Below are 20,152 nucleotides of genomic sequence, written 5' to 3'. Positions count from 1 at the left end.
TCACTTCACTACCTAGAAGGGGAATGAACTCAAATCAATTTACTTTCCAAAAAAAATGTTTTTCAATCTTCAATGGATATGTTTGAATGACTGAGTTTTTTCATTATATGTTTTAATTTAATTTGGAAAATGAGTTTTATTGTATTGGTGGCTGAGACTGAGAGAAAGAGAAGAAAGTGAAGAAAGTGACGAAACGAGATATAATGATGCAAAGGGAAAATGAAAGAGGGATCTTTTTCGTAGGGAACTGACAACTTTATTTATTTCAGATGGTCGTGTATTTGTGGATGCTGAGTACAATACAAATACATTTATAATTTGGTTTTCTTTAGGAGAACTAATTAAGTTCGATTCTAACGAAACCAAACCCAACTTCTATTTGCATGTCTTTCTTCTTCTTCTCATCCTCTTCTTTTTGTTCTTTTCTATTCCCTCCCTCCTCTCTCTGGTTTGTACTTGAAACCAGAGTTACAAACCCAGAGTATGCAGTTGAGCAAAGTTAACCTAGCTAGGATTCCTAAGTTTGAGTTTCATAATAAATTAAGTTTGGATCATGTCACTGTTACCAAGATATTGATTGTTCTTTTCAAAACCTATTTTATCTGTATGGTTTTGAGTTAATTATTTGTGTCTTTTTTCTATGTTTTGAGGGCTTTAGTTTTCCTTTATATTATCTGAAATTGTAATGTAATGCTTTGGATTTTTCATGGATACATATCCAAAAATTAGAGTTAGGGTGGCTTAAATTGAAGTGAGATTAAAAAATAAAAAATAAAATTATGAATAATACTGGTATATAAATATGGGTTTGTCTTTTTTTTGAATTGAATAAACAAATAATGAATTAAATAATAAAAAAAATACAAGATATGTCATTGTCCTACATTAAAAAGAGATAAAAAAGTAAAAGCAAACAATCAGGAGGTGCTTAAGCTCAACTAACACTAGATCTGTGTGACTTCTACAAAAGTTTTTTTGTTTTTCAAAATATTAGGAATTCAATTTTCCTCATGAATGAATAATGAACTTATATAGTTATGTTATTAACTTCTTTTTCCTTCTCATAGCTTTTATAGTTAAAAAGGTATTATTTTCATTGTGAGCTTTGGTTTAAAAACATTTTATTCATTTTTCTCTTTAATCCCCTTATATCTTAAATTAGTTTTTTTAGGAATGCTATTAGTCAAAAGGTAAATTATGGTTCTCATTCAAATGATTTTTATATTAACTTTCACGCTACGTATTGTCTCGAGTTTATTTCTCAACGTTATCTATTTTTTTCTATATATATTAAGTTTTGAACATTTTATAAAGGTTATTTATTGAATAACATGTTGGAATTGAATTGACATGGATTTAGTTAAGTATTAAGTAGTACAATTGTACTTGCTTTTGGTCCCCTTATTCATGACTATTCATGAAGTTATGTTTAAGAACTTAGGCCTTTTGTTCGGTAGTGAATTATTTAAAAGTTATTATTTTTTGTGATTTTAATAAATTGTTTTGATAAAAATATTTAAAATGTATTAATATATAATAATAAAATAATTTTTTTATTTTAAAATAAAAGAAATTTTAATAGTTTGGCTTACCAATTAAGTAACATAATGGATGTGATGTAATTGAAGTGACGTTTAATTATGTTATTAGATTTATCACACTCAAATCTCAGAAATGATTGTGATTTTGTGACAATTTTAAAACCAGGGTTAATATAAACAACACAGAAGAAATCAGTTAAAAATCAAGAAAAAGTCCCCCAATACACCCAAAAACAAATACATGTGCCAAAACTAAAAAGATTGTCAATCTAACTTTGTTTCTTTCACTTGACAATTCATCAAGTTTAGGTTTAATTTGGATGAGTTAATTATTAGTTTCAATGTTATTGAATAAGAATGATGTATGTTTATAAAATTGTAAAAGTAAAGAGTTAAATAATAATAAGAAGAAGAAGAATAGAAGTTAAGGGATTGATATAATATTTAGTATTGACGTTTTGTACAAGCAGTGTAAAGGACAGATACCATTACTTACTACCCCTGATCAGTCTCTCTCACTCCCACATAGCCCTTTCTTAACTTTCTCTTTCTCTCTCCTACCTTTCTCGGGATCTCTCTCACTCTCTCAGACAACAGAGACCACATACGTTAAATGAGTTCAAATTAGGCAATTCTTTTCAATTTTTTATCTCCCCAACTCTTTACTTTAAATGCTTAATCTTAATCTGATCTTGTCATGGTTAGATTTTGTATCAAAATTTGCAATGAATATAGACCAAGCTAGGTTTTCATTCGATAAAAGGATTTTTTAAGGATTTTTTTTAGATGGTAATAATTAATAAGACAGTTTTAAATATTTACAAAATTTTAAGATTTTGTGGACAAAATACTTTACTAATATTTGAGTTCTGTTATTTGAGATACATTCATTCAAATTTCACGGTAACTATTCAAATATTCAAAAATCACATCTTAATCATATTTCATAAAAGACTTTAGATACAAATTACCTTTAATAATACAAAAATAAATGAGTTGTCAATTTCACATCTTTATGACAGATACGATAATGACTTAACATAATTTAATTTTTTTTTATAAAATCACAAGAATCTCACTAGATGTCCCTATAGAAAAGCATTTAAATCACACAAATATCAGTTATATAGATCCCTCACAATTCATTCATATTTTGAATTTAGTCTTACTAAAACAAAATATGTATGCCACAACCAATAGTTTCAATAATGACTTAATGACGCATCACTTCACGCCATCATTGTTTCTATAACCATTTTAAATAATAATTTTTCTAATCATTGATTAAATCTAGTTGGAATACCCATTTTTTGATTTCGAGACGTGTTTTTTCTCTTGCATATAAATCTACGATAGATCATTTAACTTCTTCAACTCACACTAGTGGTAGTTGTTCGACGAAGAAGGATTTGGGTGAAAAATATACAAAAATAGTGGGATCTCGTGCACATTGAGCTACATTTTAGTCTCTAATTCAACGACCTCCCTCAAGGGAGATTTATTTTCATTCAACGTAATATTATGTATCGAGAATTTCATTAAGTATTCACAATGGCATCATAATCTAGCTCAGAATCAACCGATTTCTCATAGACACATTGTGAATGGAAATTGGTAATTCCTAATTTTTAATTTCCGAATAAATAGTTCTAATAGGGTGGCTTGGATTATGTCTTTCATAGGTGACCAACATCCATTTTTACATGGATAGTCATTTCTTGTTCAGACAACAAATTTGAAATATGATGCGGGATTGACGACCTCAACTTTTGATACTCCATCGTGTGTAACATTTTGTACGATCTCATGACTATAGAATAGTCGCCTGAACTTACGTTTAGATCAGGCTCAACAAAGTAAAATGGGGGGACCCTTCTTGGTCCCTAGCAATCACTTGTCTACACTCTCTTTTTTGACATATGGAGTGACATCGCAACACGATGGTTGTGAAGACGAATATTCGATATCAGCATCATAAAATATGTTTGTTCATTTAATCCCTCATCAGCTTTTACGACATCCCTTACGCCCATATACAATCTCTCCGAATTTTTTAATCTCAACAACTAGTCTTTAAACGTCTTCAAGACTAGCCATACGAATTGTAAAATGGGTTAAACTGACTCACTCGTTTTCCTAAACAAAATCGATGACTCCAACACAAGAAATTCGATGTGTTTGTTCCCGATGAAGGAGACACGACAATAGAACGTTCAGTTCAAACTATCACCTTAAACACACATGTTCCATTATCAACACAAATAGATTTCGGGTGAGGAATATGTGAATTGGAGTGATGCATCCTCATTCTAACATAATTGATCTCTTGCAATAAATTGATATTCTCAACGATATCAATAAATTTCCCCAAAATCATTATGGGTCCGACTAAGAAGATCATTATTCCACATATTCGTTGGCATTCCAAACAATCGAATACATGTACCCTCTCTATCTATGTAGGGTCTTATGATGTGTTCAGGCACAACAACTTGTGGATTTTTAATATTAATCGACTAATCATCAACGGGGCGTCAAATTCCTTCATCGACTAAGGTTCTAATATACTTATCAATTGACATGATAAATGTTGTTTTAAATTTGTTTCATAGAGAAACATATCTCCTCAAGAATTAAAGTCATACCAAAAGACGTCATCATTAGGTCTGAGCCCGAGACGCCATCAGTTTCAAACCGACATCTGAAGTGTCTAGTGTAATAGCTTTAATTTGATCAAGTCTACCTCAATCTTTTTTTCTGGTTCTTTATTTCAAAGATAGCAACAACTCAGGGGCGTGCCTACGATGTTTGAAATTCATAATAAATGGTTCGACATGAATCGCATTCATCTACTCTACTAAATAGTCAGCTTCCTGGTACCTACCATTGTTAAAGGTTTGAGTTTCAATCGCACAAGATTACAGTTGTACCACTCTAATCTGAATTTGTTTTCAAGTCTTGAATTTGTAAAAAAAGGTTTTTCGCAACCAAAAGAACTAATTGGTATAAAGACCAATTAGTATTATGAAGATAACACCGATTAGTTTGAAAACCAAGCGGTATTATGTTCATAATATCGATTGGTCTTTATACCAATCGGTGAACAACTATATATAACACTGATTGGCTTGATAACCAATCGGTACAACCTCCATAAAATCTCGCGAAATAAATTGTGTCATCTTTTGGCACTTTTGTGAAACATTAGTACGAATTGTTTGTTATATCAATCGGTGAAACTCCTTTAATACCGATTGGTTGCATTTCCAATCGGTGGTACCTTAATATATTGTACTGATTGGTACGTCTATCAATCAGTATTTCCTATAAAAACACAAAACAACCTGAGAGCTTCCCATGTTCCCGATCGAGATCTAATTTCTTCTTTCCCTCTCTTCTTTTTGCCTTCGTGCCGACGTCCTAAGAGCTTCCGCTGTTCAAGATCCGTCATCCAAGACCCGATCGGTAAGATCTTTCTCTTCCCTAAATCACTTTCCTTCTTCTTCATTTAGATCCGTCCAAGATTCATCTTCTGCACATCTTCGTTTAGGTCTTTTCTAGTGATCACCGTCTTCCGCCATCTCCTGCACATCTTCGCCTCAAGTCTCCAAGTAAGATCTTTTTCTCTGCAAATTGATATATACATATATATATAGGTTTATGTTTAATTAGATTATGATATGCTTTTAGGTTTTGATATGAAATAACTTTAAATAAACTAGACTATGATGAGATACATGATCAATGCAATGAATTGTTTGCTCATATTTCTAATTTCATGACTTAGTTGTAATAGATGTTCATTTCCAATGCAATGGGATAAGTTTTTATTATAGAATTTCACGAATTATTGTGTAAAATTTCATGATTTATTGTGTAAAATTGGTTGACTTATAATTTAACTATTTATTGTGTAAAATTGATTTAAGTTAATCTAGATGAACTCATAATCGTTTTAAGAACTTAAGTGTGCAAACTTCTTTTCTCTTCATGAATTGAGCTTCGATTTTGCCAATTTAATTACGTATTGTGTTCAACATGATGGTGTTAATTTAATTGCACAAAACTTAGTCAAATTGAGCTTCAATTTTATTAGTAGATGATTTAGTTTTTTCATTCCATATCTTTTTAGTTGAGTGTTAGATCGAGGAGCTGTTAAAGACGTCTTCTTTCTCGCGCAACCTGAGTTCTTCTTCTTCATTTGAGACCGGAATTTTTCCTTGATTCTAGGAATTTAAACTGAAATTCTTAAGTCATATTTGAAATTGCTAATAAAAAATTATGTGCTTTGATATTTGATTAGGTTATAATATTGATTTAGGTTATGATATTTGATTTAGGTTATGATATTGATTTAAGTTTTGACATTGATTTAGGTTATAATATGACTTTTGATAGAAAATGAATTTCTTGATAGATATTGATTTAAGTTTTAACATTGCTTTAGGTTATGATATTGATTTAGGTTTTGATATGGATTTTTTTATATAGATATGGCTTTTTGATAGATATTGATTTAGGTTTTAATATTGATTTAGGTTATGATATGGATTTTTGATAGATATGACTTTTTGATAGATATTGATTTAGGTTTTGTCATTGATTTAAGTTTAGATATGGATATCCCTGATAAAAAATTGATGATGTATACGGAAAAAGATCGACATCTTCCGAAATAAATTCAAAGAGCCAATTCTTTTCTTAGTTTTGCTATGAGTTCTGGCCAAATTACCAACATTGGATGTCCATGTTTTAAATGTGGTAATAGAGAATATTTTGACAAACAAGGCGTAAGAAATTTTTGATTTTGTATGAAATAAGGAAAAACTACACATTTTAGAATTCTCATTGGGAAAAACGACAATGTTGTGATAGGATTGTTGTACAAATTGATAGTAGTACTAATGTACAAACTGAAAAAGATAATTTGGGACAACTTCATATTAATGCTATAGTGGATGTAAACTCAAAGAGAAATTATTTTGATGGGGATGTTTGTATAAGAAATATCATAAACGATTTCTATCCACGTAGTGTTGTTGCATCAAATGAGGATGGGAAAATGAGGATGCTAAAAAAATTGTTGACTCTTAAATGAATCTAATAAAGCGTTATATGAAGGCTCCAAAATTTCAAAGGCATCAACATTATTAAAATTACTTCACCTCAATAATGTTGGGCAATGGAAAAATTCTTCATTTAACATGTTAAAATTGTTAAAGGAAAAAATATTACCGGTGAATTTCAATCTTCCCGATTCATATTATCATTTAAGAAGTTTCTTTCAGATGTTGGTCTTTCTTATGAAAAGATAGATGCTTGTAAAAATAGTTGTATGTTGTATCGAAAAGATAACAAGATTTTGAATTCTTGTAAAGTGTAGAATTTTTCGGTGGAAAGCTGAAGAATCGAGTGGAGAACCTAAGAAAAAAACAAATATAAAAAGTATCCCCAGTAAGGTGCTACGTTACTTTCCACTAATACTAAGATTGTAGTATTATATATATGTTCTAAAATGCTCATTTAATGATGTGGCACAAAGATACAAGGGTTGATGATGAAGTTTTGTGACATCCCGTTGATTCTTTGACATTGAAATCATTCGATGAAGATTATCCTAATTTTGTAGTTGAGCCTCATATTGTAAGAATTGATCTCGCAAGTGATAGATTTCAACCATTTGCAACTAGAAAGACATCATATAGTATTTGACATGTGATCCTCATTCCTTATAACGTTCCTTTAATACTTTGAATGAACTCTTTTAATTTTATACTATCCATGTTAATTTTGGGTCTAGAGAGTCCAGGCAATGTAATTGATGTATTTTCGTTAATTTACGAATTAAGTGAGTTATGGAATACCGACGTAGAAACTTATGACGTCTCAACTTCTCATAACTTTAAATTGCGTGCTCGTTTAATATGGACAATATACGGCTTTCCTGCTTATGCAAACTTGTTTGGATGGAGTACGAAGAGAAAATTGGCATGTCCATCTTGTAATAAGAACATTTGCTCAATAAGATTGACAAATGGTAAAAAAGAGTGTTTCGACGATTTCTCCCACCCAATCATAAATTTCGTAGGCAAAATGAATTGTTCGATGGTACTATCGAATCGAGAAGTGTGCCTCAATTATTATTAGGATGTGAGATTCTTAGACAAGTACGTGATTTGAAAGTTATAGTTCTCACTCGAGATTTCACTAAAAGGAGAAGCACCGATTAGTCATTCAATTAATCGGTGCTTCTCCATAAGGCTGTGCCGATTGGTCAATCAAACAATCGATGCCTTCTACATAAGGTTGTACTGATTGGGAAACTAATTAGTGCATGCTCAAAGAGAATCACCGATTGCTTATTAGGCAATCGACGTTACCTAAAAAGGTAACACCGAGAGAGGTTCTATCGATTGAAATAAAACCAATCGGTATTGGCTTATATCAAGTGAAAATCAGATTAGTACCAATCAATTTATCGATCGGTACAAGCCATTTTTTTACTAGTGCTAAGTTGTATGCCAATTGGAAATCTCTCTTTTGGTTCTTGAAACTGAGTTTAGTCGAGGATCAATCCCTTTTTAGAGCTCTCCATCGACCACAAATGACAATAATAGTATAACGCATAGCATCCCCAGATCTGAATGAGTGAGGTGTCCTTATGGGAGTGTTGAGAAAGCGAATTGAAGACCGATGATCGGTGAGACCCTTTGAATCCTCCCGACCCTTTCATAATGGTTTTCGTCGCTTTACCTTCAAAACTCATTTGAGGTGTTCGTCAACCAATCGGAACGCACGGTCACTCCTACTCACAAAAACCAACATACTTCATGAATAGCATGAGCATTCGAAATAGGAATAGATGGCTAATTTGAGGGTGTGACTTTACACTTCTCACTCTCCTCTCATCATTTTTGTACAACTTTTCAAGTTCTAAAAGCACATATTCTCTTTGAAATCTACTTCTAAGAAACATTTATCAAGAATAACTCTACCTAAAAAAATTTATATGGAAAAAAGTTTTTATATACATTAGTAAGTTAAAAGAATAAATTGGTTTTCTAGTGTTTTTTTTTTTTTTTAAATAGTATGTTTAGTTTTTTTTTTTAAATTATATGGAAAAAAGTTTTTATATACATTAGTAAGTTAAAAGAATAAATTGGTTTTTTAGTGGTTTTTTTTTTAAATAGTATGTTTAGTTTTCTTTAAAATAAGCTAGATATTTTATATTTATATTTTTAATATTTATTCACTTTAAGTCTATATAAATAAGTTATTATAAATATGAATTACCAAATAAACTTATATTAGATAAGTTTTGAATATATTAAATTAGGTGATAATTCATATTATCAACTAATGTGTTAATAATATAGTTTCACTTTTTTTTATAGAAAAAAAGTTTGGTAGGATTAGATAGGTTATAAAGATTGGTTGTTAGGAATAGTAAAATAAATTGAAAATAATTAAATAATGGAAAAAGAAAAAGAGAATGCAAAAAGTAAAGGGTACTTATATTAATGTCATGAGTCGTGCAATGTAATCCTAAAACAGCGGAATGTTTAAGGCTGCAACTCTCCATGCCTTCTTACAACCCCCTACCCCCACCAATCACTGCCATCTTTTACGGCTCTATGTGTTATACTCTTTTTTTATTTTATTTTTTAAATATTCTTTTTACTTCATATAACATCTTGTTCATGATTCATAATGCGATTCCATTTGGAAAAAAAAAATTAACTGAATTCTTGATCAGTCATCCCTAATTTGTTAGTGATAGATGGGAACATTAATTACATTGGTTGGACCAATTTATGACCCAAGTTGTTATACTTATGAAATAATAATAATAATAATAATCTAGTAGTATGTTTTGTCCTAAATCTAAGTCCAACTTGTTGCTAGTGAGTCATGTTATAAATCCATAAAAATATGTAAAATCAAATAAAACAAGTAAATACACGAGAAAAACTCAAAATGGAAAAAAAAAAATCATTGATATCCGTTATGAAAAGTCGATAGAGTCGTTCGGAGAGTTAATCGTTCTTCTTGAGGACCTACGAACTCAATAATATTTTGCTTTCATGTTATGCTTTGTTGGTGTGCTTAAAAGATTTTTATCATTTTAATATAAATAGGTCATTTTATGGAAAAAAAAACATTATACTTTCAACTAAAACTCATTTAGGTCACCATCAATCACCCACCGAACCTGATAACAGATATTGCAATAGAGATCATTGTCCACTAGACAAAATGCAAACAATAAGCCAATTAGTAATTAGGGTTTGATCTTTTACAAATGACATACCCAACTATGTCTACATTCCTCCTCAAAAGATATATCCTTTGACATTTGCTAGAGCAACACAAAATCCTCATAAAGTACTTATATATCCATATTAAAGTTAATAGGTATTTTTTTTTCTGTAATTAGTTAGGGTTAGGGAGTAGAATATAGGATTATAATAAAGACCTAAAGAGAAGATATAAAGATATCTTTTTGGGTATGATATATATTGTATGCATCAAAAGGCGTTTGAGCAGCTATAGCTGTAGCTGCTTGCCGGGTCTAACAATTCATTAAAGAAGGTAATAATTAATTAACTAATTAATAAATTGATTAATCCACAAAAAGATTCTTTCGCTAAAGGGGATTGGATGGCCAGAAAGCTACCAAATTCAAACTGTTTAACCTATTTATTATTATATAATATATTTATTTACATATATATACATATATATAAATATATAGCCTGCACAGACATGCATGCATGGCCGCAAAGTCAGACCTCTTCACCTTATCATCTTTCTTTCTTTTTTATCTACTTTGTTTTCGTTCAATACAATTTCAAAACACTAATATTCTTGTGTACTCCATCTCTGACAAAAAAAAATATTATAAATATTTAATGTATGTTAATTTTATTTTGTTTCCCCATTAATTAATTCAATCCTCCATAAATTTCAAAGGGATAGATTTTTAGAATCAAGTCATTTCAATTTTAGAATTAAGTCATTTCATTAGGATATTAATTGAGTATATACCATTTTGGATCTTAAAATATTAATGGGTCTTATTTGATTTTGGATATATGTCTAAATATTATAGCATGAGAACTAGGTTTTTCTAGCAATACTTAATCTTTGTTGGTTTGGGTTATTTGAATCTCCTTATGAACCATAATACCTAAATACTAATATATTAATGTCTTTAAGTTTTTTCCTCTGAATAATCAAATTACACTAGTAAAAAAGAGGTCTATCGCGACCATTTTTACTGATTGGTTTAAACACCAATCGGTATTATGAGCATAATACCGACGGGTTGAAAATCAATCGGTATTATGTTCATAAGTCAATCTGTCATATAACACTGATTGGTTTCAAAACCAATCGGTATAACTCCAATAAAACCCCACGAAAAAATGGCGATATCTTTTGGTGTGTTATGAAGTAATAGTACTGATTGGTTTGAAAACCAATCGGTGAAAGCCCCCTTAAAGCCTATTAGTTGATATATCAATCGGTAAATCCTTAAGTTATAGTATCGATTGGCAAATAAACCAATCAGTATTTCCTATAAATTATCAAAACAATCTGAGAGCTTCCCCTACTCCTGATTTCCTTTCCTCTTCATTTCTTTGTTTCTCCCTACCGATCGTCGCGCGTCGTCCGTCCCTTTCCCTCGTCGTCGTTCGTCTAGGTAAGATTTCGATCGATAAGATATTCTTCGTTTAGGTTTAAGTTTCCAAGATTCAACTAAATAGGTAATATCTTCTTCGTTTAGGTTTAGGTTTTCAAGATTTTTTTTGTTGGCGTCGATCCAAAACTCTTGCTATTGTTGTTCCCATTCAGGTGATCTTTCTTCCTTTCTTGCATTTTGATTATTTGTTTTGTTAGATGAAATGTTGAAGAGAATGCTTCTAATTGATTAAGCTATATGATTTGCAATTTGCTTTATTTATTAAGCTTTTGTTTTTTCTGAATGTAGTGAAAGATGATTAGTGCCTTTATTTTGGAAGGAATAGTTGCTGGTACACACAGTTATGAATTCATTCATTCAATTTTGTTTATTTTAGATTTTTACAACAATTAATTTTGATTCTTGAATTGAGAATGAGTCAATTTTTACAGATCAGTAATGTTATTTCATTCATTTTGGTTTAGTTACTAATGTGTTTCCATTTGATGGTTCTTGTCTCATTAACAATGATAAATGCATTTATATGTTTAAGATTGGTGTTTTGACAAAGTTATTTACTTGATGATTGATTAGCATGTTATGACCAACACATTTTCTTCCATTAAATGTTACCATCGTCTTAATTTCACCAGTTGCTTCTGTTAAATGTGATTTGTCCTACTTGATTAATTGAAACTTGTGTGTATTTGCTTCCATTAAATGTTGGTCTCTCAATTTTATATATTGATGCTTCTAGGAAATTGAAGGAGAGCAAATACTATAAGATTGTATCCATTGTCTTCTATGCTATCTTCTTCGCCGCAAGCATTGATTATTCTTCCTATTAGACCTCTCGCGGCACTTCGACGATCTTCCTCCAAGTAAGATCTTCCTATTTCTTTGATATAGATTTTTGATAGATATTGATTTAGGTTTTGACATTGATTTAGGTTATGATATGGTTTTTTGATAGATATAGATTTAGGTTTTAACATTGATTTAGGTTATGATATGGCTTTTTGATAGATATAACTTTTTGATAGATACTGATTTTGGTTTTGACATTGATTTAGGTTGTAATATGATTTAATTTTTATAGATATGACTTTTTGATATGAATTTAGGTTTAGATATGGATATCCCTGATAAAAAATGGATGATATATACGGAAAAAGATTGACATCTTCCAGATGGAAAACAGGTTGAATGCATCAATGGAAGAGAGGATGATGGTGGAGAGAGCCGAGATGATGCATCTTATGTCACAGTTTATGTTTGGTGGTGCATCAATCAATCTTACAATGTTTACACAATTTACTAATATTGTCGGTCAATCATCGGGCAAAGGGTCATCCACATCAATTCCAGTTGTGCAGCCCCAACAACAAGACGACGATGATTTTGGGGAAGACGCGGATTAAATAAGAACATTTGTTATGTATAATTAGAATTCAAATGTTAGTGTAGTACTTTGATTATTATTTTGTGTTTGTTTAAGAAATTTGTTATGATTTTGGTTATGGTTATGGTTCAATTTCATTTAGGTTTTTGTTTATGGTTTAATTTCGGTTATGGTTTAATTTTGGGATTTATTTTAGGTAATGTAATATTATTTAAATATAATTTTTTAGTTATATAGATGTTACTGATTGATTATTCAACCAATCAGTGTTACTCGATAAGCTTATAGTGACTGGTTACTCAACCAATCGGTATATGCTTATTGAGTAGCACTGATTGGTTGAGTAACCAATTACCATAGTCTTACTGAGCATCACCGATTGGTTGAGTAACAAATCGTCATAGCCTTGTTGTGCAGCACCGATTGATTGATTAACTAATCGACATTGCCTTACAGAGAAGCACTGATTAGTTGTGAACTAATCAGTGTTACTTAAAAGGGTAACACTGAGAGAGCTTCTGTCGATTGAGATCGATTGGATCAAAACCAATCGCTATTACCCTGTACCGATTAGTGACCATGGTAGTACCGATTGGTAAATCAATCGGTATAGGCCTTTTTTTTTACCAGTTGATTTACTTAGATTGTTTAAATAACCTCAATCCAAACAAAGGTCTTACATTTAGGGCTTCTTCAGATTGGGGTTATTTGAATAACTTGAAGAAAAACATAATAATTGGTGATGATTTTAAAAAGATTATAATTTTTTTTATGAAATGACTTAAAAGGTATTGATATATATAAATAAAATAAAAAATAATAATTTAAAATATATAATATTTTGATATTTTGGATAAAAAATTGTGTGATGTGATAAATAAGAAGGGGTGTAAAATGATGTTTTAATGGTTTTGATAATTCAAATAACTCAATTCGACTTAAAATAGTTGTTTTGTTTTTAAAGTGAGACTTGTTTTTTAGTTCTCGTACCACAAATTGTGAAAGATGAAAACTATCTAATAAATACACACAATTTATATCACAATGTTTACCTTATCGAAAAATCATTAAGAATGTCTTAATTAAATATAATATTAATTATGAGAGTCTCACTTGTAATCTTGTGTTAATTTATATTTTATTTTATTTTAAAAGGAGAAAAGGACTTTTCAGATGAGAAAAGAATTGGATGTACGATTGAAGATGATCAAGTGCTTGTACGTGCAGTATAATTAGGATGTATCATCATTATCTTCTTGAGATGGTCTTTAATGATCAGCTAGATCGATCCCACAGTTCTTTAATTACGACACATCTTTTTCACCGCTATATATAATACTCGTACATATATATATATATACCTTCTTCTTTGGATTAATAATATTTATGTCTTCTATCTAGTAAAAGAAAGTTTTTTTAATTAATTATTGATTCATTCATTTCACAACGTTGATTATATGAAAAAATGAGAAGTCATTAAGAAAAAAGAAAATAGGTGGAGGTAGTATTTGAACTTATTGGTTTATTGAGTTTTTAAGTCCTTTTAAGTTATATTTGTATATTGTTTTTAGTGAAAAATTTGTTTTATGTTTTTGTCATTATTTTATAAATGTTTAAACCCTTTTTCGAGTGTATTTTGAATTTCTTGTTTTTTCTTGGTATTACTTTTTGTTATTAGACTTAGAGTTTGTTTGGCCTTTGGGTTTTAGTTTTTTTTTTTAAATTTATTTAAAATCTAACCCTCTCTTTATTCATCTAATCATTTTTTTAACTATTAAAATATTAAAATTATCTTTTATTTTTATCCAGTGTTACATTCTTTATCTTATTCTTCACTCCATTCTAATATTAATTATTATAATTTCCATTAGTTTATCTTTAATTAAAATTATTAATATTCCTACTTGTTTGATGTTTAATATTTTATTATTATTACAATTCCATTGATGTTATTATTTTATTTGGTTTGTTTGTTTGTAGGACTTTGTATCAGAAATGAATCATTTTTTATTTAAGTTTCTTTCACTATAAATAAGTTTTTCGTTTTTCATAAACAAAATATTTTTTAACATGCCAACAAATTATTTGAAATAATTTAATTCTTTAAAAAATAATAATAATAATAATAATAATAATAATAATAATAATTTATTTTCCAAGAGTTCAAATTAATTAATGCATCTTTCTCTTCTGATTTGTAGATATGAGTGCAAATGTTAATAGGTCCTACATATATAGGCTATCAGAATAGCCTCTCTCTATAATATATAGTAGGGTAGGATTGATCAGAATATATATAAATATATATATACCATATTAATTTTCAGTTATTTCGTTTTATTAATTTAGGCATTGTTTGTATGAGTTTTTTTATAAAAAAAAAAAAATATATAAAATTAAACAACATTTTACTCTATTTTTATCGATTACATCATTCTATTAATTATTCAAAATAAAACACCATATATTTTAAATTATTATTTTTTATTTTATTTATATATATCAATATATTTAAGTTTCTTTTAAAAAAATAATCATTAACCCATCATTCAATTTTTTCTTTCTCTTGTTTTCTAAAAATCAACTACCGAACAAAGCCTTAATGTTACTTTTTCGGATAAACTCGGGCTTGTTAGATGTTTGGTTATTTGAGATAAAACTCAATTTTTATCCCAAAACTCAAACATTATATCAACAATCTAATCAATATTTTTATCCATTTAAATAAAAAAAAAATTACCTTCTAATTTTATCCTCTCTCTCTATAATCTCTATAAGTCAGTATTCTCTCACTTAAAACATATTCTTTAAACTCAAAGGTTAAATTAATCTTCAAAATTTAAAAATTAATTTTTTCTATATAAAATCTAAAAAAAAATTTACTCAAACAAGCCTAAAAAATTCCATATAGATGCTTAAACTTCGGGATAGTTCGGGCAGGCCTGGTATGTATAAAGGTTGAATGACCCTATGGTCTACCAGAATCTTTAAACTTTTTTTTTAAGCCCACAAAATAATAAATTTTGGACATTTCAAAAAAAACAAAACTCAAAACATCACATAAAGTAAGAATTGTATTTCAATTAATTTAAACATTGTAAAATAATAATATAATATATTTTGAGATCTTCAAATAGAAATAGATCAATCAAAATGGGTTTTATGCTTTAATATATATTTATATAATATTTTTATTTTTGGCTAATTGGAATTGAAATGACATGCCAGTTATAGTAAATTGTATTGAAAATAAAATTGTCAAGAGAGTGCGATATTGATGATATCCCTTTGCGGAAATTGTCTTTGATGTCATAAAGAGTATGGAATAGAGTAATTAAGGTAAAAATCGTGAAATTTTGAATTGAGAGATGCTATAAATTAAGAAATTTTACACTCTTCTTTAATATAACAGAAGAGGAATAAGATTTAGTTTATGAAACAAAGCCTTTGAAGAACAAGGGTACATACCTTTTAATTTTATCCTTAAAGATGGAAAATAAAATCAGGGGGAAAAACTGCCTAATATGAAAAGTTCAGGAGCCAAAACATCAATTCTGACCGGCCCACTAAGGATTAATCTGATTTTGATGGTAGGAATAAGGCCCACTAAAGATCTTTTACACTAGCAAACTAAGCCCAACCTAATTTGGTATTGAGACTCTAAGGCCATATTTGAAATTTAGGCTTTTAAGGGATTTTTACCTAAAACTTTCATTTTATTATCTTTTTATCTGTCAAAATATTAAAAAAATATTTTGTTAATTATTTAAAGTTAATTTATCATTTAAAGAGATAAAAAATAAGGGTATTTTCGTCAATAAACACTCAAAATCTGTTATTTTTAAAAATTATCAAACATATCTTTTTATTTATTTTTTATAAAAAAGAAAAAGAGTAAAGGAACTCATATCTGTGAAAAAATATATTCTGAAAACTTAAAGCAAGTCATAGAATCTCCCCAAAAAAATTAATTCAATACTCACGATTAATTAAAAATATTATAAAATTTTAACCCAATAAAATAATTCAAATAATAAGAATAAGTAACTAAGAGTAAGCGGTTTGATGGGTAATTTTAATTTTTCCATAAATTTTTTTCAAATTTAATTATCATTTCAATCATTTAATAACTCTTTTTATATATTTAAATACCAAAATTAAATCATTTAATAACTCTTTTTATATATTTAAATACCAAAATTATCCTTTATTAACTCTAAAAAATAAGAATAAAAAATAAAATATATAGAATATTTTGGTAAGTTAAACTAAAAAACTAATTTTTTAATTTTTTTTTTTTTTTATGAAAGTATGTTTTAAAAAAAAACTTTGAAAAAAACAAAATATATATATTCGATACCATTCACTCAATAATATCAAATTATGACTCATATCAAGATTCAAGCGACACCCCTTCATTACCAAGACGCGGACAAAACACTGAGTTCAAGAGGATTCCAAAAAATCAAATTAGGTTTAGACAAACATATGTTAATAATTTTTATTGTTTTTGAACAATTTAATTTATATACTAATTTAAATAAGATAATAGTTAAATATATATAGATCTATTTTTCTGATTTAAGGCAACAGGTATAACTAGAGCCAGTTATTTCGAACTCTACACGAAAAACAACCCGGACCAAACCTGAATATACCAGGTTAGAGTCATTTATTTATTTTGTTCGGGTCAAAATCAGGTTGACATGTTTAATTTGATTATCAAACAAATCAAAATCTGATTAACTAAAATAACACAAAGTAAACCCGATACTCGTTTACATATTAATTTTTATTTTTTTGAGTTTTATGTTATTTTTTAATCCCTCGTTTTCTTTTGTAAAATTTTTACAAGTTAATTAATGATTTAGCTTCATTTTTATTTGTGTTTATGTAATTTTAATTTAAAATAAAGATATATGAATTAATTATATGGGTTTGGTCATTGAGTTAGGTAAATCGATTCTAACGGATCAGGTTCAGATCAATCACAAATAAACAGATCAGGTTTATGATCAAAATTTTAAACCAAATTACTAAATAAGTCAGGTTCAGATAAGTATCGTTCAACTTGTTAACTTTGCAATTCAAACTCCCCCAAATTGTCACCCTTGTATAGTATATAAGTACATTTCTTAAGTGAATAAAAAACTTAAATATCTTTTATAAAATAAAATAAATAAAAAAACTAATATTTTATATTATTCTATTTTTTAATCAACATAAATATTTTAAGTGTGTATTTGATAACCTTGGAATTAGAATTGAAATAGAATAGAAAGTTTAATTTCAATTCTTAATTTTTAGCGGTGGGCCGATTAATATTAAGAATTTAATTTAAAATTAGAAATTAAAATCCAATGAAATTCAATTTAGAATGTATTTGGTAAACTTTGAATTAACATAGGATTTGAATTGGAGGATCCAATTACAAATCCTAAGTTTGATATACCTTTATAAATTAGAAATCCAATAGTATTGGATATAGTGTAATTTTATAGTTCTCAATTCTATTATTTTTATATTATAATTGTAATTTTATTTTTTTTTTATGTTTTTTCAAACAAAATAACTTATTATTTTATAATTTAAAACACGATTAAAATTTTCAATCGATAATTTTTATTTGGAATTTAGGATGTTAAAATATTGAATATTTTGTTTTTTAATTTAAAAAGTTAAAATGTCGATATATTTTATTTTTTAAATCTATAGAGTTAAATATTAAATTGATAGTTTTTTTTTTACAAAAATCGGAAATTCAACCAAATTTTAACCCACTTCATTTTCCAGTTAGTTATGTTAAATCAATATTTTAATAAGATAATTAATATATATTAAAATTATTTTTATTTTTATTATTTTTTAAAATATAAAAATTAGAATTGAAATTCTATAGTTTCTAGTACATACAGGATTAAATTATAATTCAATATCAATTCCTTAAATTCCATTATTCTTAAATCGGAATTATAATTCTAAAATTTATTTATTTTTAAATTTTTTCAAATATTAAAATTTTTAAAATTTTGTTTTTAAAATTTATGATATAGAATATTGAACTTTTATATATGTATTAATATATATATATATATATATTTTTATATTGCACTTATATTTTGTTTTTTAATTCTATTCCTCCAAATATATTATAATATTTTTTTTAGATAAAGACTGAGAATTTAAGCCTTATCTTTTATAAATATTTATTTTTGTAACGGTGATAGAAAACTCTTCATAATTTTCTATACACAAATTTCGCGGATGTCAAATGAATCTTTAATTAATGTAAGTTACTACTTTTTAATTTTTAAATATAATAAAATTAACAAAAAATAAAAAAGAAGTAAAACTTAAAAATATTAATAAGGCTGAAATACTTTTATATTCCTAAAAAAAACTGCCTATGTTTTTAACAAACTAAACCGGCAAAACTTAACTTAAAACAAAACTTAACTAACAAAAAAAACAAACAAACAAAGAAATTTTCCCCACCACCGCCGGGAAGCGGTTACTACGCCGCCGGTATAAACTTCCGCCGCCGGCCATCCACATCTGATTACAGTCCGTCCGCCGATTCAATAACTGCATCGGAGTAATCAAACAGACCGTCAAAAGGCAGATACTCACCGGTAACATCATCGGCGCAGCTATTATTGTTCGCGATTCCAATCTCCAGAGAATCGAAACAAGGAATCTGCTCATCAAACATCCACATTTCTCCGATTGAAACTCCAATCACCTCCGATTCTTCATTTCCAGATACAACCGGCGGCGGTAAACCGAGTTCATCATCAGACGCTTCAAGAAGATAACCTAAATCCGGATGAAGTTCAACAGATTCAATCGGCGTTTGAGAAACAGAGATCTCTTCAACGAAGCTGCTCAATAAGAAATCCAGATCAGGTTTAGGACTATTGATCATTAATAGATCGTCCTTGAGCCGCTTCGTCTGAGGGAAATCCGAATCGCCGTCACCGCGGCTGCGTTTATTATCATTTGTTGCGTTTTCCATAGCATGAAAAAGGAACGGCGGACTTGAGCCTATTATAAAACAGAGCAGAGCGGTAAAGAAGAGATAGAGAGAGAAATAATTAATTGAAAACCTAGTTATTTGATTTTATGTATTTATAGTATAATGCATGCAAATTTTCAGACAAATAATTACGATTTTCAAAAATAAATGTTATTTTATTCAAACATAAAAGACAAATGTCTGAAACAAAATACTGATTTGAATTCATATGTTACAATCAATAATTATATTCAATGTTAAGGAAATATATATATATTATATCATTTATATAAGTTTAAATATTTTTTTTTTTTTTTTTTTTAGAATAGTAATAAATTAATGTATTATGAGTTTGTTTTAATTTAAGGTAATTTTAATTACTATTTATTTTTAAAATTATATTATATAATATATATATATATATATATATATATATATATATATATATATATATATATATTATTGCTAGATAGCTGATATATGCAGTATATGGGCTGGCAATGGTAATT

The 20,152-nt window shown here is 28.2% G+C and overlaps 1 protein-coding gene across 1 annotated transcript; it reads right to left on the bottom strand.

Moving 5' to 3' along the window:
• Positions 1-18,975: 18,975 nt before the first annotated feature.
• On the bottom strand, positions 18,976-19,702 carry LOC124936983. Its single transcript, XM_047477508.1, has one exon. The coding sequence runs from the start codon at positions 19,641-19,643 to the stop codon at positions 19,188-19,190; it is 456 nt and encodes a 151-aa protein (XP_047333464.1). The 5' UTR covers positions 19,644-19,702; the 3' UTR covers positions 18,976-19,187.
• Between the last annotated feature and the right edge of the window lie 450 nt (positions 19,703-20,152).

The sequence above is a fragment of the Impatiens glandulifera genome, chromosome 4 (assembly GCF_907164915.1).
Source record: "Impatiens glandulifera chromosome 4, dImpGla2.1, whole genome shotgun sequence".
Lineage (NCBI taxonomy): Eukaryota > Viridiplantae > Streptophyta > Magnoliopsida > Ericales > Balsaminaceae > Impatiens > Impatiens glandulifera.
The sequence above is the reverse complement of the archived record's forward strand: the minus strand, read 5'-3'. Positions and strand labels throughout refer to the sequence as shown.